Here is a 27727-nt window from a genome sequence, read left to right as displayed (position 1 = left end):
CCCCAGTCTGCGGGCCTCCGGAGAGGCGGCGGGGCCGGGGCGGCGCGGCGGAGGGGACAAGACCAGGTTCGGAGTGAAGCAGGCGGCCGGGGGAGCCCCGCACCCCAGCAAGATGCTGTCCTGGCGGCTGCACACGGGTGCTGAGAAGGCCGAGCTGCAGGAGCTGAACGCCCGGCTGTATGAGTACGTGTGCCGGGTGCGGGAGCTGGAGCGCGAGAACCTGCTCCTGGAGGAGGAGCTGCGCAGCCGGCGCGGCCAGGAGGGGCTGTGGGCCGAGGCGGAGGCCCGCTGCGTGGAGGAGGCGCGCGGCCTGCGGCGGCAACTGGACGAGCTGAGCTGGGCCACGGCTCTGGCGCAGGGCGAGCGCGACGCCCTGCGGCGCGAGCTGCGGGAGCTGCAGCTGCTGGGCGAGGAGGCGCGCGCCGCCCGCGGCCGCCTGGACGCCGAGCTCGACTCGCAGCGCCGCGAGCTGCAGGAGGAGCTGGCCGCGCGCGCCGCCCTCGAGGCGCTGCTGGGCCGCCTGCAGGCCGAACGCCGGGGCCTGGACGCGGCCCGCGAGCGCGACGTGCGGGAGCTGCGCGCGCGCGCCGCCGGCGTGACCCTGCGCTACCGCGGCCGCGTCGCTGGCCCCGCCGCGCCCCCGCCGCGCCTGCGGGAGCTGCACGAGGACTGCGCGCTGCTGGTGGCCGAGGCCTGGCGGGAGACCGTGCAGCGGTACGAGGATGAGGTGCGCGAGCTGGAGGAGGCGCTGCGGCGCGGCCGGGAGAGCCAGCGCGAGGCCGAGGAGGAGACGCGGCTGTGCGCGCAGGAGGCGGAGGCGCTGAGGCGCGAGGCGCTCGAGCTGGAGCAGCTGCGGGCGCTGCTGGAGGAGGAGCTGTTGCGGGTGCGCGAGGCGTCCGAGCTGCAGGCCGAGGAGCGGCAGGTCAGTGAGCCGCAACGCCCCCGTCCCGGCCCCGGGCGCCCGGCGGGTGGGGGTCCCCGGACCGCGCAGCGTTCCCCGCCGGGCGGGCCCGGCCCAGGGGGTGCCGCTTGTGGACCCCGGCGCCGAAGGGACCGCCCTACTCCGCGGCGCGGCCTCAGGATCCCGGCCTCCCGCCCGCGCAGCGGGGTCCTGGTCCGCTTGTCAGTTTCCGCAGCCCTCGGCGGGCCTGGGTGCATCCTGACCGATGACTCTCTAGGCTCCAGATTCTTTTTGCAATTTCCTGTACTTCAAGGACTAAGTTCACTGTAAAGTCGGCCAGGAAGCCCCCCGAGGTGACTTCCAGAGGTGACAGCTGCTTCCTCCTCGGCCCCAGCGTTGGGAAGTTTCTAGGCAATGCCAAGCCCTTATCGTGAGTCGTTCAAAGTGGCAGCACCGTTGCGCGCTAGGACGCCTCTGGGGAAAACGTAAATTGTCTTACAAATCGGATTTTTATTTTGGCAGAATGGTTTCCCCGAGGGAAGAAGCTGGTCGGGGCTCCCTGGGCCGCCGCCTTGTTTGTTCTTGGGAGGGGCAGCGGTCTTGATGCAGGGAAGAACTTGATCAGAGATGTTTTCCGCACAGTACACGCTGATGCCAGATCTCTGGGGTAAGGCAGCTCTCTGGCAGGATGTTATTACAAGTGCAGGTACTGTAAACAGTTTCTGGTCCAGAGACGCGAAGCTCAGGCTTCTCACGCTGACAGGGTGGCACTTTATAACCTGTGGGTTATAAAGTGTGGATTTTCCCAGCCCACTCCTACGGTTAGCCCTGGTTCTCCCCAGACTGCGCTAGAATGGAAAATATTCCCAAATCCTGCTATCGTCATTAGTTCCTAGGATGACAGTTTAAGACCACATCCACACAAATTCAGAAATATTTGAAAAGGAAACCGTTTACAGCTTCGAGTTAACAATTTGTCTTGGAGGGATTTTGTGCCTTTTGAAAACAAGTAAAGGAAACACGGCTGTGGCGTGGGGGCCTGTGGTGACGTCATGGGTGTTCACAGTTAATCAGCAGGTATCTGTTGATTGCGCCTGCCCTTAGCGCTGCCCCGGGGCTTCCCTCCAAGAGCTGGAGTCTGGATGGCAAATCATGAAGTGAAATAGTACTCAGTTGTTCGGAACTTAGTCTTTTGAATCGTGGGGTTTTTTGGCCTTTGCCTCCTGATTTTCAAAAGCCAGGGTTGTAACTGGGGTGAGGACAGGACTAGCAAAGTGTGTGCTGGTTTCCAGAACCTACCCTGCACTCACAGCCCTTCCCTTTCCAATGATGCTGGCCAGGGACATCAGTTCCAGAGGGCCCTATGTTCTGTGTTGAGCGAAAGCTAGAAAGTGTCTTTAATGCAGGCTTTCACAGAGCTTTTAACCAAAGGGAAGTGTCTGCCAAGCTCCCTGCCCACTGAACCCCTTTGTAGGGAGCCCCTGCTACACGTCAAGGGTCCCTGCTGTGCAAGCAGGTTTGGAAAAGCTTTCTTTGAGGCGTGTTTCGTGGGCTCACTCCTCACCATTCATTTGCAGTCAGAGCCCACTGGGCTCATTTTGGACCTGGAAGCTCTGGTTGCAGTGTTCCTTTTAGCAGCAGAACCCTTTCGCTCCCTGTTAACTCTTAAGTGCGCCCCAGATATGAAACAGATAGAAGTGGAGTTCCTCTGATTCCAGGAGATGTGGGCGTCTGACATGCAGTTCAGATTACCTTCTTTGACACTGGGACTCCAAAGCCTTTTCCTGGGGTCACACCTGACCCAGAACCAGGACCCCACCCTCCTGTCCCGGTAGTACCTCTCTTACTGGAATTTGCTTCATTCCGCTAGAAGTAAATGAAGATCAAGGAAAACGTTGATAAGGACTTGCAGGTTCTATTGCACTCTGTGTTTCCTTATCCATACCCTGAAGCTTTCATCAGTTAGCTTAAAGCAATCAATCATATTTCAAGTTGCATTCCAAAAAAACTCAACACCAAGCATTAGTGTTTTATTTTTAAAGAGTGTAAAAATGCTAGAAATTTTGTTTAATACTGAGTATTGATGATTTAACCCCAAGTTCCTGACGTTTTCAAATCTAAAGAAGCTACCCTGGGGAGACTGAAAATATAAGACCTGATTTAACTAATTTACTGTAATAAAAGTTTCATTACTAGGAATTAGCTTCTTGTATGCCAGGTACCACAGGTATGAAGCCGATCACATGTGTATTCACTCTCAGTCCTCATGCCAGTCTTAGAAAGTGGGTACCAATCTTTGCTCCATCTTGCAGATGATGAAACTGAGGCCTGTAGGTCACCCAGTTAGTAAGTAGCTAAGCCTGGGTTTGATTGAGGCTTCATTGCTTGAGCAACTAACCACTGGGCAGTGTTCCCTCTCTTCTGTCTGTTCTGTTAAAGATGGACTTTAAATCAGTGTTTGTTTTGCTTTCATAGAATGATGACCCCTGTTCTTCCTAAGGACTAGCAAGAGGTGCCTGTTAATCTAAAATTCTAAAATGCTTTCAGACCCTTCCAGCTGGCTGTTGTCAGAATAGTTTTAGAGTTAAGTCATTCATTTACTGCCTTCTGTTTCCCGTATGGTTTAATGGAAACCCCTGTTTGGAGGCAGGAACCCCCACACCGTATCCAGGCTCTGGGCTGCGTCTGCAGCTCGAGGGGGAAACCTGCTTGCCAGGACTCTCTGGGAAAAGTGGGCCTTCCCAGATAGCCTGCCTGCCTCAGGCCTGTCTGGTAGGCCCCTTGCCTCAGATTTGCCAGAGAACTTTGATGAACTGACATCCAAGTCCCCAGCATTTTTGTATAGTTCAGATTTCTTGAAGCTTCCCAGGTGGCGTGGTGGTAAAGAATCTGCCAGCCTACGCAGGAGATGTAAGATATGAGCTTTTGATCCTGGGTTGGGAAGATCCCTTGGAGAAGGAAATGGCAACCCCCTCCAGTATTCTTGCCTGGAAAATTCCATGGACAGAGGAGCCTGGCAGGCTGTAGTCCATGGGGCTGCAAAGAGTTGGTCACAACTGAGCGACTGAGCTCAGATCACTTGAACCCTGCCTCCCAGTCTGCAGGAAGGGACTTCAGGCAAAAACTGGAAGACATTTATGCTTTACACCAGCCTTACCCATAAACACAGATAAAAGTGTGCTTTTAGCCTCGAGGCCGGCCCTGGACAGCTTCCACAACCACCGAGGTGTGAATGACTGAGAACTTTCTTTCGATTGTAATGGAGTCAGTTTCGCTGCCCTGCGTGGGTCTCATTTCTGGCTCTGCCACTGTTTGTGTCTCCGTTTCCCCATCTGTGAGCTGGGGGTGATGAAAGTAGCCCACATTGAGCACTTGGTGTACCAAGCTGGCCTCTAAAGTCCTGGGGGTGCAGCAGGGAACATAACAGACACAATGGACAAGTCCTTGACCTCAGAGGTTGGAGGTGGAAACAGTGCGGTTTTCAGGGGCGGGTGAGGGGGTGACAGCAGGACCTGGCCTTTGCTCTGAGCATGCGGAAAGCCGCTGGAGGGCTCTGTGCAGAGAGGAGTGGTGACCTGTGTCTTCACGGAGTCTCCTTGGCTGCTGTGTTGCACATGACTTCTTTGCAAAGAAGTTTGTGCGTGCTAAGTCGTATCGGTCATGTCCAACTCTTTGTGGCCTCACGTACTGTAGCAGAGAAGTTTAATTATTGTTAAAATGCTTAGAAAAAATAGCAGACACATTCAGTGCTCTAACTGCAAATCTGCTAAGCAGGTCAGGCTCTCTGAGCCATGCCAAGGAGGTAACACAAAAATTCTCTCCCTCCCGGAACAGTTCTGCGCCCCGCAAAATAAGAGGAGGAAAATCAGACTGTAAGTTAAGATAAATGCAGTTCCAACCACACAGGTGGGAGCAAGGCGATCTCTTTTGGAAACTTTGCCATCAAGACAGGAGGTGCTTGGGGATTGGGCCATGGGCAGCAGTGAAAGGCAGAGGTTGGACTTCACCCTGAAGTTGAAGCCCATAGGCTTTGCAGATGGATTGGATATAGATAGAGGGAGAGAGGGAGAAATCAAGTCCTTTCCAGGGCTTGGGGCCAGAGATGCTGGAGGAACGGGGTTGGTGCAGGAAGGCAGGCTTGGGTGGGAGAGCAGAGCTGGGTTTGAAATGCCTCCGAGATAGCCACGTGGTCTCGTAACATAACATGATGAGCCTGGAGTTCAGAGTGTGGCCTGGGTCAGAGCTGCAAATACTTAGCATCCAGTCAATGCATTGTTATTAGCATTTGCTTTTAGTTCTTGCATCTAAATGAGGTTATCACAGGATTTAAATTCCCTTGAGCTCCAGCATTCAAGGTGACATTTATAGACTCTTCTTCCTCTTGTGTCTGAGTGATGAGCTTCACTAGGAGCTGCTCAAGTTTGGTTAAGAGAAAGGGACTTCTTTGGACACTGAATGAGGCATACTTTCCCTTGTGTAGCTTGCATTTCATCATCCGTTGTGAGGCACCCAGCAGCTCTCTAAAATAGCAACTGGAAAGGTGACCTTTTTCCTCAGCTCTTGTATCACTCGGCAAAACTGCTCTGCCTGGGTTAGAATCTGCTGCTCTGTGTCAGGCTCAAGTGCCTTGGCCTGGTCCAGGGTCTGAAAACTTCTGGAGAACTGGAGGCCAAGTCTGATGCTTTATTCAACCAGCAGGATGGGTTACAATTCCTGTGGAGACTGCTGGGAGCCAGTAATTCTTATGTTCCTGCTTCCAAAAGTCAATGAGTTTTCCTTTGACGGTTTCGGAAGACTTGACTCATGTGGGAATGTGGTTGGAACTGCTCTCATTGTAACTTAGACACAGTTTGATTTTCCTCTTCTTGTTTTGTGGGTACAGAACTGCTCTGGGCCCCTGGGAGGGAGAAGAATCTTTGTGCTACCTCCTTGGCATGACTGGGAGATCTTGACTTGCTGAGGAGGTTTGTGGTTAGAGAACTGAATATGTCTGGTTCTTTTCCTAAGCATTTTAGCAATAACTGAACTTCTCTGCAAAGAAGACATTACTGTATGTCATCAAATTTTAATATTCAGGTAGAATTTCCTCTAGTAGGAAGGATTCGTATGCTACCTTTACACAACATTTCATACTGTAACCTCGTACCTGAGTTTATACTTCCTCTAAAATGGGGGAACATAGGGTTTTAACACTAAGACTTAACTACAGAATATGTGAATGTCATGCATGACCAAATTCTGGTAGCTGTCAATTAAATCAAAACTGGCCAATGGTCTGCTTTGATAAACCTCTTTATTTATAATGCCAGTTTTGGAGGATGTTTACACTTATCTACCCTCAGATACTACCTGCTGCTGCTAAGTCGCTTCAGTCATGTCTGACTCTGTGCAACGCATAGACAGCAGCCCACCAGGCTCTGCCATCCCTGGGATTCTCCAGGCAAGAATACTGGAGTGGGTTGCCATTTCCTTCTCCAATGCGTGAAAGTGAAAAGTGAAAGTGAAGTCGCTCAGTCGTGTCCGACTCTGTGCGACCCCATGGACTGCAGCCTACCAGGCTCCTCCGTCCATGGGATTTTCCAGGCAAGAGTACTGGAGTGGGGTACCATTGCCTTCTCCTCAGATACTACCTAGCACTTCTTAAATTTACTGCTTTGCTTTAAAATTACTCCTTCAGCAGACGAATGGATAAGAAAGCTGTGGTACATATACACAATGGAATATTACTCAGCCATTAAAAAGAATACATTTGAATCAGTTCTAATGAGATGGATAAAACTGGAGCCCATTATACAGAGTGAAGTAAGCCAGAAAGATAAACACCAATACAGTATACTAATGCATATATATGGAATTTAGAAAGATGGTAGCGATAACCCTATATGCAAGACAGAAAAAGAGACACAGATGTATAGAACAGACTTTTGGACTCTATGGGAGAAGGTGAGGGTGGGATGATCTGAGAGAACAGTATCAAAACATGTATATTATCAAGTGTGAAACAGATCACCAGTCCAAGTTGGATGCATGAGACAAGTGCTCGGGGCTGGTGCACTGGGAAGACCCAGAGGGATGGGATGGGGAGGGAGGTGGGAGGGGGGTTCAGGATGGGGAACACATGTAAATCCATGGCTGATTCATGTCAATGTATGGCAAAAACCACTACAATATTGTAAAGTAATTAGCCTCCAACTAATAAAAATAAATGGGAGGGAAAAAAATTTTTTTTAAAAATTGTAAGGAATTAAAAAACTACTCCTTTGCTTTCAAAGCGAAGTAGCTTCAGTTTTTGTTTTTAGCATACTTTATATAGACAAAAAGAACATAACAGCAATTATTAGTTTAGATGTGTAGAACTGCTATGAGAAGCAGAATTATTTACATGCTGATCATGCTTCTTTTTAGGTGGTAAATCTAGTGTGAGACCTTAGTTGCATTCATTCCTTAGTTTCATAGACACTGTTGATTTCGGACGGTCAGCATATTGCCAGGTGCCTTTGATGGAGGGATTATGTGATAAATGAAAATAGATTTCCTTCTCTCAGTAGTCTTACAATTTTTAAATTCCACAAAGATAATTGTCTAAGAATGTAAGCTTTTTAGTTAATTATATTCAGAAATAATTGCAAACCAGAAGTTAGTCTGTGAACTTACTCAAAGTTCTAAAGATTTGTTCAGCTGATTATTCCCCAGCATAGTTATAAAATGCTATGGAAGACTGTTAATGCAGAGTAGCACAGAACTGTGAAATGGTGTAAATGAAACCATTGTGTTTATTAAAATATATTGTTGATTTAAACTGGGACATTTTGAGGAAGGTAATATTACCTTGGTCATTTCATTTTAAATCCAGTTCACCAGTTGTGTGTTGTATGACTCATATGTAAAGGACATTTTTCTAGAGACGGGGTGGGGATGGGGGGAGGCAGGGGAGTGGGGAGTGCATGAGGCTGCAGGCGTCCCTGCGATATCTCCCAGCCGCGGGACATGGACAGATGCAGGTAACCCTGCGGGAGCGGAACTGCCGTGGGGGCGATGTGAACACGTGCCCGGGAGCTCCTATTAACCATGTGCTATGAGAACAGTCATAAAGGTTTATATCCAGGTCTGACTTTTGACATTTATGTCCTGAATATTTTCTTGTCTCATTAATGTAACTTTTCTCCCAGATGATTTTAAAGTAGCTTGTCTAGGTAAAGCAAAGAGGTCTGTATCAGCTTATACAACTGGGGAAATTGTGAGTGTGGGGGAAATTCTATTTCAGATCTGAGTGACTTCTGTTTTAAATATAGTAAAATCCCTGCTTTCTAGTCTTGGCTTATTTTAAATAGCACGTTACTTCGCCAGTGTCAATGTGTTTACTTACCTGTGCTGACTGATGTCTAAGGTGTAGAAATGCTTTACAAGCTTTCATTATTATTAGGGGGTATGAACAGAAAATTCTGTGTGTTATTTATATCTTCCTTATGTGATTAAAAAAAAACAAACAAACCTCTCCAGGTGGGAGAAATACAGTATTTAAAAATTGTCCCTGCAATGATGGTGTTTTTAATCTGGAAATTTTTCATCTCTGTCTGTGTCCTGAGCTGCTGAGCTGAACCCCGCAGAGCTCCAGCCCCCTGACCCCCAAACCTTCTGTTCTCTTTAGAGAGAGATCGCCTACCTGGAGGATGAGAAGGCAGCTCTCACCTTGGCCATGGCCGACCGCCTGCGGGACTACCAGGAGCTCGTGCAGGTGAAGACTGGCCTCAGCCTGGAGGTGGCAACCTACAGGTAAGGGCGTTGCGCTGAGCCCGCCGAGCTGGAGCCAGCAGCACTTTAAGCCCCTGCAGGCTCCGCGCAGTGGCGGTGGCTTTGTCACAGCTGGGAGCAGCCCCCAGGGTGGCCAAGGCAGGTGTCCAGGGCCAGAGCGGGGAGGGGGGCAGGGCCCACTCAGATCACAGAGCGGGTACCCCCTGGTGCTGGGAGTAGCTGAGTTTTGCCCCCTTGCCTGCCCTTTGCGTGTCTAGGGAATCAGTGAAGGGTTGTACACACGCCAGCTCCCTGGATCGTCGGGATTAGGCACCGTGTTAGTCACAGACCTAGGAAGGACAGGACCAGGACTCGGACCCAGAAAGTCTGAGTCCGTCTGCCTGTCGTGCTGTTGCTTCAAACCCCGGGGCTCTGACTGTCTCCAGGGGTCCAGCCTTGAAGACCCTCGTCTCTGCCTGAAGATCATCAGGGAGCTCCAGGTGCCTGGCTTTGTTTATCAAGATGTTGGCCTGAATTCAATCAACCCAGATCAAACAGTCACGGAGCCCTCAGAGGGGCGGAGGCCGTGGCTGCGTGTCCCTGGCGTGACAGAGTGGTGTTTGCCCTCCGCACCCACCTGCCACCAGGGATGCGCCATCACTGGCCGAGGTGGCACCTCCCACCGCTTGCAGCTTTCCTAGCCAATGAGGACTGGACCGGGGGGCCCAGATCACAGATGCTTACAGGGGAAGGACTTTTAGGGACCCAGCTCCCCACTTGTGGGATGACTCTGGGTACTGAGCCCTTCCTGCCTGCCCGACACAGTGCTAAGTCCTTTGAGGCTGCTCACTGCCTGTGTCACCCCTCAGGTGGTGGACGCCATGCACCCCTTTTGCACGTGAGGGAAGGGTCTAGAAGCCGGCATCCAGGCTGGTGTGGGGCCTGTGCCGTACCCACCAAGTCAAGTAAAGGGGACTTGATACCCCCTCACTCCTGGTTGCTGTGAGCGTGAGTCACTTGTGAGTGTGGGTGAGCTTTGGAGCCTGGGCCCTGGCTGATCCCAGGAGGCCTGGTCGTCAGAGCCACATTGTCAGCAGAGGGGAAGTTAGACCTGGAGCGAGGAGGAGGCGACCGAGGTTCACGCCCCGGCTGGGGCACGTGGCCGGGTTGGAGCCCAGCCCGCATTGGCACGAGCTGGGGTTGCCTGTGGGTCTCCTGATCTTACCCTCACTCTGAGTATCAGAGCGACCCTGCTGCTTTGGTGTGCATCTAGAAGCAGCTTTCTTTCTGGCCAGTGTAAGCTGGGCGTCCACACTGGAGCCTGGAGCCAGCCTCACCGATTCTTCACCATCTGGAGGACCTGCCTCAGCCAGCCTTTGGCCAGGGTGCTTGTTACCATCGTGAGGAGGGAGCAGTCTGTCGGGCAGGCCCTGGGCTGGACCACAGGGGTCACTAAGGGGCCAGGCCTGCCCAGGGGCACGGAATTGAGGGATGGTCCCGGGGCCCAGCGGGTGGGGGGTCAGGGCACCGGGTAGGGCAGAGGCGGCACTGGCCAGTCTGTGCTTGCCAAGGTCCATCTCCCCGCGTTCTCCTCGGAAACCTCATGGGGTGAGCAACTGCAAAATCAGATCGGCAGGCTGTTCGAACACACGCTGAGTGAGATAAGCTAAACTTTACTAAGAAGGAAAACGTCAAAATGGTTGGGCTTTGTTTGGGGGAGGGAAGCATTAATTAGGATTTTTGTCACTTGCCAGTGACAGAAGCCCTTCTGAGACTGGCCCAAGTCAAAAGAGGCTCTTGTTCCTCATAGAACTGAACAAGCCCTCTGCCCAGCACGGCGGGTTCGATGCCCGGGTGGCGCCGCTGGCGGTCTGGCCCTGTGTTTCTGGCCCCTTCCTTTCTTGCTCTGCCGCCGCCACGGCAGGAGGGCCCCCAGTGGCTGCAGGCTTTCATTCCTGCAGCCCCCAGTCGCATGGGCAGAGGAGGGGCTCCTTTCTCAGCAGGACTCCCGGGGCCCCTCTGGCTCTGCTGGGCCCCCTGCCTGCCCTTGGCCTGGGGAACAGAGTGATTGGAGGGTCGGCTTCCCCGAGTCCCATGGGCTGAGACGGGGCGGAGGCCCAGCCTTCCAGGGCAGACGCCAGGCTGCCTAGAAAACTCGCACCTGTGCCGTGTTAGCTGAGGCCTGAGGTCGAGGGAGCCTCTTCTCTACAGAGCATGTTGGATCTTCCTGTTTCCTTCCTGTAAAACTCCTGGGTTGGAGTCCAGAGACTCTGACTTTATGCCTCACCTTTCCGGGTTTTGCGTCCTTGCCTCCCCTCCGTGTCCTGTCCCCACTTCCCTGTCGTGGGAAGTCAGCATGTACAGGTGGGCCTTCCCTCCCTGGGAGGTATTCACAGCCCTCCCAGCTCAGCTGTCCTCAAGGCTTAGTGTGTTTCCAGCTTTTCTTTTGGTGGTGAGTGAACTTCTTTCGCTCACATCCGCAGGGACAGAGCTTACTCCTGTCTGTGGCTGGGCGTCCGTTTTTCTCACCCATTAGGGACTGATGTGGCCATCTCCTAGGAGTGTAGGAGGCATCAGTCCTTCCCAGGAGGCAGGTGACTGATGTCACTGTGCCTTTCTGAAGTTCAGGTGAGCTTGGGGGAGATGGGGAGCCCAGCCCTGTGGTTAGAACTGCCGCCACCCCTGCCCCCCAGGGCTCAGCTCTGAGACCGGAGCCGCCTGCAGACCTAGAAGGCATGCAGGCAGCTGAATCTGACCCGGTCCTTTGTAGCAGCCCAGAGCCTGGCATTTCCCATCACTGGTAAGTGTCCTGAAGATAAATCCTTGTCACGTCTCCCGTGACTGTCTCGGTACTTCGTGCTCCTGCTCAAATTCTGAGCCCAGGTCTGAAAACTCCTCTTCACAAGCTCCCGTTTGGTCTTTGTGAACCTTGACTCGCCGTCCCTAGGAGGTTGACCTTCCCCCCGCTGCCTCCCGGAGGGCGGCAGGGACCACGTTGCAGGGGCCCGCGCGGCACAGCTGCTCGCCAGCCCGTCCAGGGGGCTGAGGTGGGCGACGGCTGCGGCCAGCGTTGCTCCCCCTCGCGGCTGGACTGTTCCCGGCCGCAGCCGCCCCCCAGCGCTGCTCGCGAACTGACACCCCGACCACACGCTTCCCACGGGAGGGGCGAGCTGGTCTCCAGGAAGCTGGAAGCGCAGCCCAGCACGGCTGACTCTGCGCTGTGGAGAGGCCAGCTCGCAAGTGCCGCGAACCCTTCCAAACCCAGGTGTCTGACCCTTCACCATAATTTTCACCGTGAAGAAGAAACGTTAAAGTAGTAACAGAATGGCGTAATGCATAATTAATAGATAAAAGCTTATAGTTTATAGCCTCCATCATGGTTCAGTGGTAAAAGAATCTGCCTGCAACCTGACCTGGGTTTGATCCCTGGGTTGGGAAGACCCCCTGGAGGAGGAAATAGCAACCCACTCCAGGATTCTTGCTTGGAGAATCCCATGGACAGGGGAACCTGGCAGGCTACAGTCAATGGGGTTGCAATGAGTTGGGCATGACTGAACAGCTAACACAAAGCAAATATGTAATTTAATAAAATAATAAAATTAAAACAAAATAAACCTCAGAGTCCAAGACTGGAGGATTTCACCAAAGCCAAGTTGGTCAGTTGGTGTCCAGGGAGACCCTGGAGCCTGGCCTGGCAGGTGGACCGAGAATGAGCCCTTTGCCCCAGGTGGCTGGTGATGGTGGGCAGGAACCCCGGGCTGAGCCAGGCCGGGTCGAGGATGCTGGGAGAAGGGGGTGCACACCCGGGAGAAGGGGGTGCGGAGGAGGCAGGTGGGCATAGCTGTGCTTGCTCTCGTCTGCCTGTCGCTAGTCGTGCACAGCTGGAGATGCTTGTCCACCATCACTCAAGGTTTTCCCTGAAGTGGGGGTGTTTGTTTACAAGGGGCTGAGTGATGATGGGGAGATGCTTAGAAACAGGCCAGGGCTTGGTTCTCAGCTGTGTCTGCACACGGGCATCACCTGGAGAAGCTGATGAAGCGTTGGCTTCCGGGCCCAGTCCTAGATGTTCCCATTGACTGGCACAGGGTTGGCCCAAGCGTCGTGCTTCAGCTGCAAGGATGGTTGTCAGGTACACCCAGGGCAGAGAAATGCTGTTCCGGAGCCCTGCCCCGGAGGCCTGCAGACCCACAGTGTTGGCATCACTCGGCATCTCAGGCTTCTGGGAAGCCTTGGGCCCACCCTGATCAGAGTTTCCTATCACAGGATCCCAGGTGATCTGTGCCCACCTTGCTGTTTGCAGAGCTCCCAGGGGCATCCGGAAAGCTCTCAGCCTGTCTCGCAGCAGGCTAGAGGACACGACAAAGAACCGGCAGACCTCGTGAGGGGCTGCTGGAGCATGCAGAGCGGGCTTCCTGGAAGAGGCAGCGCGGAGCCTTGCTGGAGGGGCAGCCAGGAAGAGACCATCAGGAAAGGGCCTTTCAGGCTGAGGGGGCAGCTGAAGCAAGGACCTGAGAACTGAGCTAACATGTCTGTAGCAAGGCCAAGCATTTGGGCAGCTTGGTTTTAGGGGCTGTCCAAGAAGGGCCATGTGTGATGGGTGGGTGAGAACCTCGCCCGTGAAGCTGTGTTCTGTGAGATGGCGTCTGTGCGCTCAGGCTGTTCTGGAGACGGTCCACATGCAGGGAATGATGCCTGCTCAGGGGGGTCACAAGGGTGTGGCCGGGTCCTGAGGATAAGGCCGCGTGGACAGAGGTAGCCTCCTACACCGCGGGACATAAGACACGTCCCCAAGTGCAGGGCTTCTGGAGTCTGAAGGGAGTTGTGAGAATTAGGGGAGGTTTCTCGAGGGAGGTGACGTTGATCTGGGTCTTGAAGGATGGCAGAGATTTGAACATCATATGCAGAAGAGGTGGAGATGGGAGGTGAGGGGGTGTCACAGGAAGGGAGAAGTGTGCTTTGGTGAAAAGTCAAAGATGTTAAAATAATAGAACGCACGTTCCAAGAAAATACTGCACATGGTTTCCTGTTAGTGAATAGGGTCTGGTAACGATGGTTCAGAGAGGGGATGGCGAGCTTCAAGCCAAGGTAGCCTGAGAGCTTTTCAAGGTTTGTGGGATTTGAGTTGGGCCTTGAAGGGCAGGGAACGTGGTGGGTAGGAATACGACAGTATTCAGAACCCACCGTGTCCTGAGCCCCTCGCTGCTGACATAAAGATCAGGCCTACAAGCTACAGATTGAGAATTTGTAGAAACACAGTCGAAAATAGAGAATCCCCTCTCCCCATCCTGCACCAAGAGAGGACAGAACCCCATCATTAGGAGTAGGCTGTTGGAAAACATATTGGGGGGAGAAAAAAGATAGTCAAAATTGAAACAAAAGGTGCAGAACTACCCAGAGAAAGCGGAGTCCAGAAAGGACAAAACTGAGGGTAGGCAGGGGCCCCTTTTGGATTTCTGATCCAGGGTACAGATAATGAAATCTCCATCAGAATTTACAAAGAAGGTTTTGTTTTGGGAGTGGAGAGTATAACAGTTCTAAGTTTCCCCTGGAAAAATGGAGAGCAGGGCCAAAGGATTTCTCAAGTGAGAAACACTAAAGGTAGTCTTGCCTGGCCACATACCGAAGTGTTGTGCAAAGATTTCCTGTCTGGGGACTTCATGGCAAAGTCCTTTAGGGTCTTTGTGTTGATATGTCTGTGCTGGGGGAGGGCGGATAGAACCCCCTTTATCTGATCGCAGTGGGCAGAGTTGCTGGGTTTAAACTGAGAATATCCAGTGTCTAGGTTTACAATACAGATAGCGCCTAATGTTGGTAACTTTATCATTTTAATGATGTTTCTGGTTGCTCCATTATTTTTAAGACCACCTGTACCTTTTTATGTATCTGTTCAAGTGAAAACATTTCTTGGAAATTATCAAGTTCTTGGAGAAATACATTTTGTTATTTTAAAAGTTGAATCCTGCTTTGGGAAAACTTATAAAAATGTGTTAACACTGAGACTTATCTGCTTATTAGGTGGAAAACTTGAAGTTAATAAAATCTTGTAGTTTTAGGGATAGACAGTTAGGATCAATGGATGCAGCTGGTTGTTAGCCCCACATCATTGTGTGAATGAATTAGCCCTCAGTTAACTGTGACTTTAGGTTATCCAGAATCTCTTCCCTTCTTGAATTATTTTGGTTAATGGAAAATCAGCTTTTTTTTGAGGTCAGTAGAAAGTGATGTAGGTGACGACGAAGATGGCTGACCTTTACTGAGCACGATTCTGTGACAACCATTGTTGGGAGAACTTTCTAGTCACTTTATTAATTAGCACCTAGTCACTTTATTAATTAGCACCACAAACCTGTTCCCTGTCAATTACACCACAAACAGTGCTCCCTATTTCATAAATGGGGAAACTGAGCCACAGAGGGTTGAGCAGCTTGCCTGAGTCACAGGACTAGACAGTGGCAGGGTTAAATCCAGGCAACCTGCTTCTGGAAGTTTCTCTGCTCACCACTCCCAGTGCTTTCTCTCTCTGCTTTATTTGTAATCTTGTTCTTTATGTCTGCTTTTTCTGTCTGTCTCTGGATTTGACAAACTTTCCACGTGTGCGTTCATCCCTAGCGCAGAGGCAATGACCAGGTCTTCCACCCGCCCTGCCAGGGGCAGACCTTCTCAAATCCGATGGTGATGCCGGTCCTACAGATGGACTTCCGCCCCCCTTCCTCCAGTACCCTCCGGTTCCCAGTCCCCATCTAGAGTGCCAGGCGGTCCCCTAGCCTCTTTGGAGCGTGGGGAGGGGGGCGGTCAGGGAAGTGCCTTCTCCCAGCCCCGCCCCTCCCCTCCCACCCACCACGTGTGCTTTGCCAGGAAGCACGTGGGGAACCTTCCCTCCACCAGGACCAGGCGGGCCCCCCGGAAACAGCCTCTGCCTGCCGGGCTCTTCTCCGTGCCTAGTGGGCGGCCGACAGCGTGTGTGCCCAGGGCTGTCTGCAGGGTCAGCTATCGCGGGGGTCTGTCGGTGCCGGGCCCGCATCAGTGCTCGCTTCCACCCGTGGGCCTGCCTCAGCGGCCTTGATGAGGCCAGGGACCTGGTTTTCCCGCACACGTTTGCTTGTTTTCCTGCCCCTCGAGGCTGCCAACCTGAGGGCCTTATGAAACGCTCGCTAATAGCCCATGATTCAGGCGGTTGGCATCTCTCACCAGCGCGGTGGCTCTGAGCAGCTTATTCCTCCGCTCCCAAAATAACCAGAGAATGCTTGACCTGCTGCTTAAAGCTGTACGCGTCTATTCCTAAAAAACCGTTCCTTTGAACGCTCTTTTGAGGGGCCGACCCTTCGTGGCCTCGCCCCGCAGTTTTGGTTCTGCCTCTGCCGTAGTCCTGTGGGCAGCCCTGGAGGCGGGGCGGGGCGTGTCTGGGGCTTCACTCAGGCGGGGCGCTGCGTGTCTGGGGGGCTTCACGGAGGCGGGGCGCCGCGTGTGGGGGGGCTTCACGGAGGCGGGGCGGGGCGTGTGGGGGGGGGGCTTCACGGAGGCGGGGCGGGGCATGTCTGGGGGCCTTCACGGAGGCGGGGCGCCGTGTGTCTGGGGGGCTTCACGGAGGCGGGGCGCCGCGTGTGTGGGGTCTTCACGCAGGCGGGGCGCCGCGTGTCTGGGGGGCTTCACGGAGGCGGGGCGGGGCGTGTCTGGGGGGCTTCACGGAGGCGGGGCGCCGCGTGTCTGGGGGGGCTTCACGGAGGCGGGGCGGGGCGTGTCTGGGGGGCTTCACGGAGGCGGGGCGCTGCGTGTCTGGGGGGCTTCACGGAGGCGGGGCGCTGCGTGTCTGGGGGGCTTCACGGAGGCGGGGCGGGGCGTGTCTGGGGGGCTTCACGGAGGCGGGGCGCCGCGTGTCTGGGGGGGCTTCACGGAGGCGGGGCGGGGCGTGTCTGGGGGGCCTTCACGGAGGCGGGGCGCCGCGTTTCTGGGGGGGCTTCACGGAGGCGGGGCGGGGCGTGTCTGGGGGGCCTTCACGGAGGCGGGGCGCCGCGTTTCTGGGGGGGCTTCACGGAGGCGGGGTGGGGCGTGTGTGGGGGGCTTCACGGAGGCGGGGCGCTGCGTGTCTGGGGGGCTTCACGGAGGCGGGGCGCTGCGTGTCTGGGGGGCTTCACGGAGGCGGGGCGGGGCGTGTCTGGGGGGCTTCACGGAGGCGGGGCGCCGCGTGTCTGGGGGGGCTTCACGGAGGCGGGGCGGGGCGTGTCTGGGGGGCTTCACGGAGGCGGGGCGCCGCGTGTCTGGGGGGGCTTCACGGAGGCGGGGTGGGGCGTGGGGGGGTGGGCTTCACGGAGGCGTGGGTTCAGCACCAGCGGCCCCGCCTGTGAGGCCCGTGCTGGGCGGCTGCGGGGTGAAGGTAGCAGCCCGCAGGTCGGGCCAGCGGTCGGGAGGGGCGTCGCCGCGGGCCCGAGTCCTCAGGGAGTGTCCCTCCCCTGTAGGGGCATTGGGACTGAAATCACAAGCGACGTCGGCTGTGCTTCATTAGTGTGGTCTGGAGGCTCTGTCTGCAGGGTTAGATGTACCGTGTGTGAGGCGGCGCCATCTCCGCCCCCGCGGGGCGGCCCAGGCGGCCTGGCCAAGGTCTCTGCCGCTCTGCTCACCATGCGCCACGACACGCGCCATCGACCCAGCATGGGGTTGCCGGGGCTCGGCGAGACAGACGGCAGGGTCGGAGCCTGCTTAGGGTGCCCCATCTCAAGGCTGGCAAAAGCGTTGGGGGCGGAAGTGTTAGGGCTCTGTCACCCCTCGAGGTCTGGTGCCCCTCCTAGGAACCACAGTACCCAACTTAGGGTCCTGCACTCTAGAAGTCTGGTGATGAGTTGGATTTTCCCTGAAAGAGGAACAAAGCCATGGCCCTATGAGGGGAGAAGGAAGGTGTTTTTACCGTGGGGGCATCATTATCCTGAGCACCCCACCCACCTGTCATCTGTTCTCTGTTGGCCGGGACACCCTGCAGGCCCTTTCTGCCTGCCGTGGGCAGCCAGCGGGAGCACCCTGTGGTACCCGAGGCTTCCTCCCGAGCAGGCGGAGGGAAGAGCTGAAATAGGACTTGGCTTCTCGGCACTCCCTGGCCCCTTGGCTATAGGACATTGCCTTTCCTGTTGGTGCCATTCCGGGCGCACCCGGCCCCGCCCCAAGGCTGACTTTCCCGTCAACGTGTGCCTTTTTATCCTATAGGGACCTCGGCATTTTCTATTTGTGGTCGGGGAACCCAACACGCCAGGTCAGAAGGGTGTGGGATTAGCAGGCCGGTGTCCAGTTTCCTGGTCCCTGGGTGTGGAGCGTGGGGCTCTGGGCATGGCCCTGGGGCGGCTGGTGAACCCTCCCGCGCAGCTGAGCTGGAACCCCTCACCCTCGTCTCTGCTTCTCCCTGCGCTGCGGGGTGGGGGCCTCCTGCCCTCTTCCAGCCACCCACGGGGCTCTCGCATGTGGGGGAATGACCTTTGAGTGATTCGCCTTTGAGTCCGTGGAAACAGGACCTGGCACTGCTCTGCCTGACCGCAGAGTCCCCGCTGGCGTCTCTCCCGTTTGGCTGCCTGGCTCTCCGTGGTCAGTCAGCATTTCCAAGTGGGCTCCACTTCTGCTTGCCCTTTGCCCTATGCAGTGTATTTCTTGGAACTGATATTTGTGACCTCACACATTGCTCTGGCAACCGAGCGACTGTTGTGCCCACGGCAGCCCACATCCTAGGGTCTCGGGGCCCTGGGTCTGGCTGACCCACCGTGGAGCACAGAGCCCCTGGGGCCTGCGTCTGCTCTTTCTTCAGGGCTTCGAGTCCTAGATGTGGATAACAATGAAGACTCTACAGTTTTACACTTTTGGAGATAGACATGGCCAAAGAAAGAAACCCCCTAGTCTAGTGCATTTTGCCATTTTTATCAGAGGAGGTAACTGGATGCCGCCTGGAAATGAGGCCCCTGGGGGCTGTGGTGGTGATGGAGGGGGCGTCTGAAGTTCTTCTTTCTCCTCTTCTGCCTGCCCCTTCCATCTCTCCTCCATTGTTTTCATCTCTAAGATGTCCCCATGGAACCCAGTTTGAAAAGTGCACATGCAGTCTGATTGCCTTATTTACAGACAAGTGTCAGCCCTTCCTCTGCCCCTAGTTAACCCCTGACCTGTGACTCCAGGGAGACCCTGGTGGGGTAGTAGTACCTGTTCTGGGGCTCTGTGACCCCGAGTGGCCTGCCAGGCATGGGTCCCTCGCCGCATCCCAGGGAAGCCAGGTCCCCGGCCTCCCCACCTGGGTCCACATCCCTTGTCTCCTCCTCCTCGCCCTGGGTTTGGAAGGGTTTTCTAGAAGGCCTTGGCTCTCCAGTCTTTCTGGAGGCCCAACTCCCTCATTTGTTTGGCTGATAGGCACGCTCTCAAGCCAGGTCTGGCATGCCCTGCATCGTCTGCAGACCTGTGACCCTGTGCCAATGTGTCATCGACAGATCGACAGCTTAGAAGAGGCACTTCTCATCTTTTATTTCCTAATGAGCTTTTTAAAAATAATTTTTACAGAGCCTTACTGGAAGGAGAAAGTAATCCGGAGATACTGATCGTTACTGAGTGCATTGAAAACGTGCCACAAGGTAAATTTAAGGGAAGCTTATCATTTAACATTAAGATGCTGTCCATCTGCGCAGGTTCATTCTATGGATAAAGAGTAAAGTGTCATTTATCTGGAAGAGTTGGGGTTAGATAAGAGTTTTCAGAAAACTCTCATTTCATACTTCTCAAGCACCAAATAGAATTTACTTTAGTTTCAATGGCTCAGGGTAAAGAATCTGCCTGTAATCCAGGAGACACGGGAGGCATGGGTTTGATCCTTGGGTTGGGAAGATTCCCTGGAGAAGGAAATGGCAACCGACTCCAGTATTCTTGCCTGGGAAATCTCATGGACAGAGGAGCCTGGTGGGCTACAGTCCAAACGGTCACAAAGAGTCAGACATGACTGAGTAATTTAGTGTGTGTATGTGCACAGGCATACATACACACACATGTATACACATGCATACACACAGTTTCAATAATAATGCAAATGAGATTGTATAGGAAAGGGCTTCATTAACTCATTTGTTCATCTAGCTAGTGTTTTGAGGGTTCATCCTACCCAGCGTGGTGAGGGAGGAGAGGGCTGATGAAGAGCCGGTGAGAAGGTGGACATGGATTTGCTCATCACACACTTTGGCAGGAACACCCTTTACAGAACAAAGATGTACAGCCTTCACAGGCTCAGCACTGGAAGTCTCGACAGAGGTAAAAGGATTATACCGTTTCCACCAGCTTGTGTCTGCGTGGGCAGCTCAGGGCTATGTGAGCAGCAGTGTCAGCTAGTGCCCTGAGGTTGACCTCTATCCTGGCCAAAAGCTGCAGCATGAAGTCCAAACTTCCTGTGGCTGTAGAACCAACTATTAGAGTTAGTGTTCATTAAAAAGACCCAGAGAACCTGTAGGATAACTGAGAAAAAGAAAACTTCCCTGGACTTGTACAACCTTTAAGAGCTTGCTTTCTTAAGTGAGGGCAGATTCCATTAGGTACAATGTGTTGGGTGTACACCCTACTCGGTAGTTCAGCTCCATGAGTGTTGTCATATTCAGAATCATGGTGCGTTGGGCATACATGTATGTATTGGTTACCACTATCAGGAGAGTGTTTGATTATAACAGCCAATCTGTATAGGTGGTAGATTTAAAAAAAAAAAAAAACCAGCATCCTCCATCTTTATTTTTCAAAAGCAACATCCCAGGTTAGATACTTCACAGGTTGACAGGTCACTGGGTTCAGAATAATTTTGGTTCAAGTCATCTGTGATTGGATGGAATTTGGTCTTAGACAATGTCCAGCAAGTTTGCTGTTGAATTTGAGAGGAAGCTGGTTGGCTGCAGTGGGGGAGACCCAGAGGGTGAGAAGGCTGTATGCATATCAGCAGATGGGTGTGGGTAGGCATGAGTGGGTACCCCCAGGGTAGATGGTCCTGCTAGCCAGGCTACATTCCTACCACTAGAGGCCACTCGTAAAAGCAGTTACCCTGGGGTGTGTGGCCATCCCCAAGGGTAGCATCTCTGTGGATGGGCCAGAGCAAAGCAGGAAGCCCCACAGACAGCCTTCCAATCCTATGACCATGACATTAAGACAGATTGTAGTAGTGGTGACTGGCTGACTTTCTACTTTGGCACCTTTTCAAATGAGATGTTTGAAAAAGGAAAAAAAGTATAAAAGTCGAAATCAGGAAGTTTAAAAAAAAAGTTAAATTCTTCAGTGTTTGTTGACCCAACATGGAAGTCAGTGAAGAAGAAGAAAAAAGAGCATAGTTAAAGGTGGTGGGGTAATACCATTCAATGTTTAATAGTTATATACTCTATCTTTGGTAATTATGAAGCTCTTCTCTGCTCATCAGTAAAATAAAGTTACCTCAACAAAGTGGAAATGAAGGATTCCAAACTGTGAAATTTGTGCCACACAAATACACCCCTAACCTCACTGGCACAAGGTGCTATGCTTTATGATCACGTTTGATATGTTTAAGATGGATGAGTATTTTAAGATCAGTAACTGGAGAAAAGTGTTGTGTGGAAGCATTTGTAGAGCTGTATTTTATTGTCATGTGATTCTTTAAACTACCAGAAAAAGTAATTTGGGAACTGAACATACCTCATTTATAATGACCCTTCTGTGGTAATGGTATATATTATGACGGGATAAGATCTGATCTGTGGTGATGCTTTTAAGATGAAAAAAGGTAATGATGACTATCATTTTAATGTACTGTTCAATTTCTACAGAATTCAGAGACAAGTCCTATCAATATACCACCTCAGTATTACAGAAAGAAAATGAGAGAAATCTGTTTCCAAGGCAAAAAGCACCTCCTGCGAGCTTCCGGCAGAGCCTGGCACCACGTTCTCAGACACCCGTCGGAAGCGATGCCAGAAGAGACGTCCTGCGTTCCGGATACTCTTCCTTCACCACTGCCTGGCAGGAGAATGCTTACGAGAAAACTGCCAGCGGTCAGACCAACTTCAGAGCGTTCTCTCCAACCCCCGGTCTTTTAAGAAATACTGAAGCTCAAGTGAAAACATTCCCTGAGAGGCCAAGAACTGAAGGAACAAAGGCTCCACCCACTAGTTCAGCCAAAGAGTCCGCCGCTGCCCCAGAGTCCTACCGAGAACGCCGGGACAAGATGGCAGCAGCCAAGTCCGAGGGCACGTGGTCAAATGAGAGGACCGTCATTTTGGGCAAGAAAATGGAAGCTAAAGCCACAAAGGAGCAGGAGAGAAACAGACCAGAAACCATTCAAACAAAGCGAGAAGAGAAAATGTTCGATTCCAAAGAGAAAGCTTCAGAGGAGAGAAACTTAAGGTGGGAAGAACTGACAAAGTTAGATAAAGAAGCAAGAAAGAGAGAAAGCGAGCAGATGAGGGAAAAGGCCAGAGAGAAGGAGTCGCTGAAGGAGGCAAGTGTGAAGGGGAGAGAGATACCGATCAGGCTAGAGGTGTCCCAGGACAGCACAGCAAAGGTGGCCCCCCAGGGTCTCCAGACACCCCTAAAGAAGGATGCTGCTGACGGGATAGGGAGAGGGGCGCAAACCAGAGAGGCAGCGTTCTCGCTGGGCGCCAGCGACACAGCCTCTCTGAAAGGCGGTTCCATGACTGAAACCATAGCTGAGAATATAGTTTCCAGTATCCTGAAGCAGTTTACCCACTCTCCAGAGGCGGAAGCGTCCGCTGAATCCTTTCCAGACACAAAAGTCACTTATGTGGACAGGAAAGAAGTTCCCGGTGACAGAAAAGCAAAGACTGAGATAGTCGTGGAGTCGAAACTGACTGAAGAGATCGACATTTCGGATGAAGCCGGCTTGGACTACCTGTTAAGCAAGGATGCTAAAGAGGTGGAGCTGAAAGGAAAATCGGCGGAGCGTTTGATCGGAGACGTGATCCGTCTCGGTCTGAAGGGGAGAGAAGGGCGAGCAAAAGTCGTCAACGTGGAGATCATAGAAGAGCCCATGAGCTATGTCAGCAGCGAGAAGGCAGATGAGTTTTCTACCCTGTTCGAAGTGGAGGAGGTTGACGACGTGTCTCCGGGCTCCAGGGGGCTTGTTGAGGAGAGAGAGGAGGCGGTTTACAGGGAATCAGATGTCACGTGCTCAGGGAACACAGGTCAGGAGGCCAGGCGGCCCCAGGAGAGTGTAACTCACGTGGAAGAAGTGACGGAGGCAGGTGACTTGGAGGGAGAGCAGAGTTACTTTGTGTCGACTCCGGACGAACACCCTGGGGCCCATGAGCGAGAAGAAGGCTCCGTGTATGGGCAGATCCACATTGAAGAGGAATCCACCATCAGGTACTCCTGGCAGGATGAGATCGTGCCGGGGTCTCGGAGAAGAACGCAGAGGGATGACGTCCCAGGAGAGAAGGTCGTGAAGCCGGAGGATGTTCCAGAAGCGTCTCTGGAGGGGGACACGGCATCTGCTCCCTGGAAAGAACAAACTAGAAGTGGCGAGTTTCATGCCAAGCCCATAGTCATTGAGAAGGAAATCAAAATACCCCATGAGTTCCACACATCCATTAAGCAAGGCTCCAAGGAGCCCAGGCACCAGCTGGTGGAGGTGATCGAGCAGCTGGAGGAGACCCTTCCGGAGCGCATGAAGGAAGAGCTGTCCGCCCTCACCAGAGAGGGCCAGGGCGGGCCTGCGGGTGTTTCCTTTGACGTGAAGAAAGTTCAGAGCGCGGGCAGCGGGGCCGTGACCCTAGTGGCCGAAGTCAACCTCTCGCAGACGGTGGACGCCGACCAGTTAGACCTGGAGGAGCTGAGCCGGGACGAAGCGGGGGAGATCGAGAAGGCCGTGGAGTCGGTGGTGCGAGACAGCTTAGCGCGGCGGCACAGCCCGGGCCCGGGCAGCCCGGAGGCGGAGGCCGGCCGCGGCTTCAGGCGCTGGGCCACCCAGGAGCTGTACAGCGCCTCTGCGGGGGAGGTTGACGCGGGCCTGGCCTCGCCCCCAGGCCCCGTGTCGGCCACCGTGGAAGTCACCAGCCCCACGGGCTTTGTCCACGCTCACGTGCTGGAGGACGTCAGCCAGTCTGGGGGGCGCGTCCGGATAGCGTCCCCTGGAACGTGGAGGACTGAGCAGGTCTCGGCTGAGGGCCGCGCGGCCCAGGCCGTGGAGGTAAGTGGGGAGGGCAAAGCTAGTTGGGCAGCCGGCTCGGAGGGAGCCAGCCAGTCTGCCAGGCTCTTTACGTTGGGTCCCCATCAGAGCCCAGTGTCCACAGAAGTCGTCTTCCCAGTGCCTGACGCTGCCTGTCTGGAGGCTGGGGGCACAGAGGAGCCTGGCCCTGTAGAGCTACCCACAAAGCTTCCCAGATCTGGGAGGCACAGCCCATTTGGCTCCCAACAGTTTTATGCTCAGAGGGAAGTTATTTTTCAGGCCCCCGTTTCTGGGGCGGGGAAAGCGGGTGATTCTTCTCAAGCAGAAGGGTCAGCGGGCACCCAGACTTCCATAAAGCACCTCCGATTAGGTGCCCAGGAGGGGCTCGGTGAGCGGACCCAGCTCACAGCCCCCCTCTCAGGCACAGTGGAGCTGGGCGTCAGGGAAGCTTCTGTGCACATGGAAGCGTGGTCAGGGGACGGCTCGTCCATCAGGCATGTCACCATTGGGCCTCAGACGCATCAAACCACCGAGCAGATCGTTCCCCCACCCTTGGAATTCAGCGACTCAGAAAGCAGCACCCACAGGGAGGGCTCAGCCGACGAGACCCTGGCCACCCGTAGTTATACTGTGGGTCGGAACATCTTGATGACTGAAAAGAGCACCTTCCAAAGGGCCGTTTCTGAGTCTCCCCAGGAAGCTAGTGCAGGAGACATGTCAGGGGCAGAAGTGATATCAGGCATGAGCAGATCCTTTAGGCATATTCAGCTGGGTCCTGCGGAAGCCAAGACCTCTGAACACATTGTCTTCCACGGACCCATTTCCAAAACGTTTCCACTTGCTGGTTCGGTAGACTCCCCTGAGGTAGGCGAGGTTGCAGACAGTGGCAGAACACTAAGGCACGTTGCCCTGGGGCCCAAAGAAACTTCGTTTACCTTTCAGATGGACGTGAGTAACATAGAGGCGACTCCCCGCTGGACACAAGAGGCCACAGTCCTCTTCCCTGCAGGGACGGAAGCAGAAGCTCCTAGTGTGTCTGAGCATGGTGCTTGGAGAGATGCCAGCAGTAGGAATGACCTGGCTGCTGGCGTGAGCTTTCAGGGCTCTGCTGGGGACAGACACCAGGCTTCCGGGGAAAGGGGCAAGGAGCAGGCTGAATTTGATAAGACGGTGCAGCTGCAGAGGATGGTAGATCAGAGGTCAGTGATTTCGGACGAAAAGAAGGTTGCCCTCCTCTATCTAGACAGTCAGGAGGAGGAAAATGAGGGACACTGGTTTTGATAAACAGATAATTTGATTTTAAATGCCATCTTGTTTGGTAACATACCAACACAAAGGCCTTTAAGGGAGGGAGGTGAACTCTTTATTAAAGCCTCCCTCCTTTTTTTGTTTTACTTCAAGTACTCTAGGCAGTGTCTTTTTACTTTATAATCTGTAAAGATTTCAAACTAAGTCATGCCTTAAAAGGCATTGGAATTTTATTGAGTTGGGACTTTGACAAGAAATACTTTTATCTTTTTCGTCTTAAAAGTTCCTTTTTCTGGAGTTTTCTTTCCAATCCTAGAGATGATTTCTCCCATCTTTGCACATGGTCACAGAAGTGCCTGGCATCTGTTTGAAAGTATAATTGCCTAGGTAAGACACCTAAATGGTAATGGGATTAAAGTAATATATTTAAGAGTAAATTTTATTCACATGTGCTAACATGAAATAGTAAACTATCATTTTAAGGGAAGAATGAATTCATTTGTCTATTTACAAGGTCTTTTCAAAAAGAAATCATAGGAAGTAAGCAGATTAAAAAAAATTAAATGATTTCTTCTTAGGAAAAAGTTATTCATCTTAGAGATAAATTCATTTTAAGACTTGAATGAATTGCCTTCTATGTGTAGAACTTTTAAAAATATAGTACTTTATTTATGGAGAAGACAGCTCCAGCCTCCTGCAGTGTATCAGATCAGCACACTTGCTACATTTGCACAAGCTCCTGGAACCCTCCACTGGGTCCAGGTGGGGGCAAGGGGTTGGGGAAGGATTACTGGGAATGGCTTATAATACCAGCTTTTCGTGGTACTAGGTCACTAAGTAGTACGCAGTCTAAATACTCTTTTTGGTTTTAACAAGTTCTGGAGTAGCCAGCTCCTACCAGAGTGTACTTGAGCTTTTCTGCACCTTAGCTCTTAGGATCTAAACATTTAATTTTACTGGTGGGAGGTAGACCCTAAAGATAGTAGAAAGGACGCTGAAGCTCAGACTTGTGGGGTGGTCATGCATAGTACGGTTGGAAGCCCAGGTGGGTTGTGCCTCCCAGAGAAGCCCCTCCTAACCCACTGATAATGGGGGTGGAGGCCTTTCTGAGCACAAAGGGTTCGAGATGGAAGATGGCAACCAACCTCATGGAGGCTTTTGCACTTTAGACAGAAATCATGACAGTTGGGGTGTTTTATCCAGGGAAACAAACAATACATTAAACAGAATGAGATGTTTTGGGGAAGGAGCTGGATGCTTCTGTTGCTGCCTAGCCCGGAAGCACCCAGGAGGGGCCCTGGAGGAAGCAAAGGCCTTATTCTCCCAGGCCACGAGTATAGCCCTGCAGATATACACCACTGAATTGAAGATACTAGAATGGATGTGCTCTGTTGGGTGTGTTTTGCACAAAGGTATTGTTTTTAAAGCTTGTTCCTTTAAAGCTGTAGCATCACATAAAAAGAGTATCTCTAGCAGCACAATATTATTTTAATCCAAACTAGTTTCTTTCACTTAATGTTGTCTAAACTGTACCTCCCCCTAACACAGTAGCACAGACCTAACTGCCTGTAGCGCACTGAGGAATGATGGTCCCCGCTTTGTCATCCTCAGGTGGGACGTGGTTACGGGGGCAGCTATGGAAGTTGAGGGTCTTCCCTCTGGGTTCACAAGATGGCCCTCACACCTCCACAGCACACATCTCAGCTGCCAGGAATGGCTACAGCAGGTAGTTTAGAGAGAGTGTGTTTTCCTAATCAGGAAGTGGAGGAGCATCGCAGTACAGCTTTCAGGATGATCTATTTTTAAAACACCATGAAGCAGGGCATAGAAGGAAAGTTGATTTGAATTACAAGTGTAAACTTTTGTTGTCTGCCAGATGAACTGGTGATTGTCAGAAACTGCCAGGGGAGGCTTTTCCACCAAAGACTCCTCATTTCTAATATAAAGATGAGTTGATTTTATGTTGATTGTAATTGGTAATGGTATTTGTATAGGTTATTTATTGGTGAGAATTGGTCAAGGTGACAGCCTGTTGTCTGATGGCAAGACAGACAGATGATGGGGGGTGTCTGTTATGTGTATCTTAAGTGTGGGCTGAGCTCAATGTCACTCTCCTAGCTTGTGACCCTGGGAATGAGTGCTAAGGTGAACAGATAATGTCCTGACCCACCTCCATTGGAAAATAAGTGTCTTAGGTCTTAATTTGTGTCTCCATGTTGGAGTGCACATCTTCAAGAAGTGTCCTGCCAAGAGTGTTTGCCAATATGGAGTCATGAGCTGTGGTTGGTTACTAAGTCTCTGGAACAGCCCAGAGCAGGGCGTGCCCTTGACCCCGTGACAGGTCATCCCTGGTTCCATGTCCTTTAAAACCAGAGACAGTAGTAGTCAGCTTTATGGCGAGACAGGATGAGGACACAGCCAGTCCTTTTGCATTTATTGTTGTGTAGACAGAATGGTGTTAATGGAATGTTTTTCACCTCCCCACTGGTTGTTTTGATATTGTTTGTTTAAAATGTATATTTAGAATGGAATCATCTAAAAAGCTGATCTTGCTGACCTCCTGTTCCGTTTGAAGGGATATATCATAAGAATGTGTAAAAATAAAAGTCTAAGAAAAAACCCCCATGTTGTTCCTGAAGAGAATGAATGTTTTCCAGTAGGTGTTTGTGGTTTTTATTTAAGTTCTAATTAAAGGATATATGTGTTTA

At 52.6% G+C, this 27727-nt stretch overlaps 1 protein-coding gene across 2 annotated transcripts; it reads left to right on the top strand.

The window, feature by feature from the left end:
• On the top strand, positions 1 to 27727 carry SYNM (synemin). Of its 2 annotated transcripts, XM_065906943.1 has the most exons (5): positions 1 to 922; positions 8550 to 8674; positions 19151 to 19221; positions 21415 to 23792; positions 24714 to 27727. In XM_065906943.1, exons 1-5 carry the CDS (start codon positions 113 to 115, stop codon positions 25050 to 25052), a joined length of 3723 nt encoding a protein of 1240 aa, XP_065763015.1. In that variant the 5' UTR covers positions 1 to 112; the 3' UTR covers positions 25053 to 27727. The 2 variants fall into 2 exon arrangements, with proteins under 2 accessions (XP_065763015.1, XP_065763014.1); XM_065906942.1 differs by having other exon boundaries at positions 21415 to 27727.

Source organism: Muntiacus reevesi, chromosome 15 (genome assembly GCF_963930625.1).
Source record: "Muntiacus reevesi chromosome 15, mMunRee1.1, whole genome shotgun sequence".
Taxonomy (NCBI): domain Eukaryota; kingdom Metazoa; phylum Chordata; class Mammalia; order Artiodactyla; family Cervidae; genus Muntiacus; species Muntiacus reevesi.
The sequence above is the reverse complement of the archived record's forward strand: the minus strand, read 5'-3'. Positions and strand labels throughout refer to the sequence as shown.

Excerpts from the sequence above, each read along its gene's own strand:
- SYNM (XM_065906942.1), top strand. The coding sequence starts at position 113 with ATGCTGTCCTGGCGGCTGCACACGGGTGCTGAGAAGGCCGAGCTGCAG. Across the intron at positions 8,675-19,150 it reads CTGGAGGTGGCAACCTACAG|AGCCTTACTGGAAGGAGAAA; the intron begins GTAAGGGCGTTG and ends TAATTTTTACAG. Across the intron at positions 19,222-21,414 it reads CATTGAAAACGTGCCACAAG|AATTCAGAGACAAGTCCTAT; the intron begins GTAAATTTAAGG and ends CAATTTCTACAG.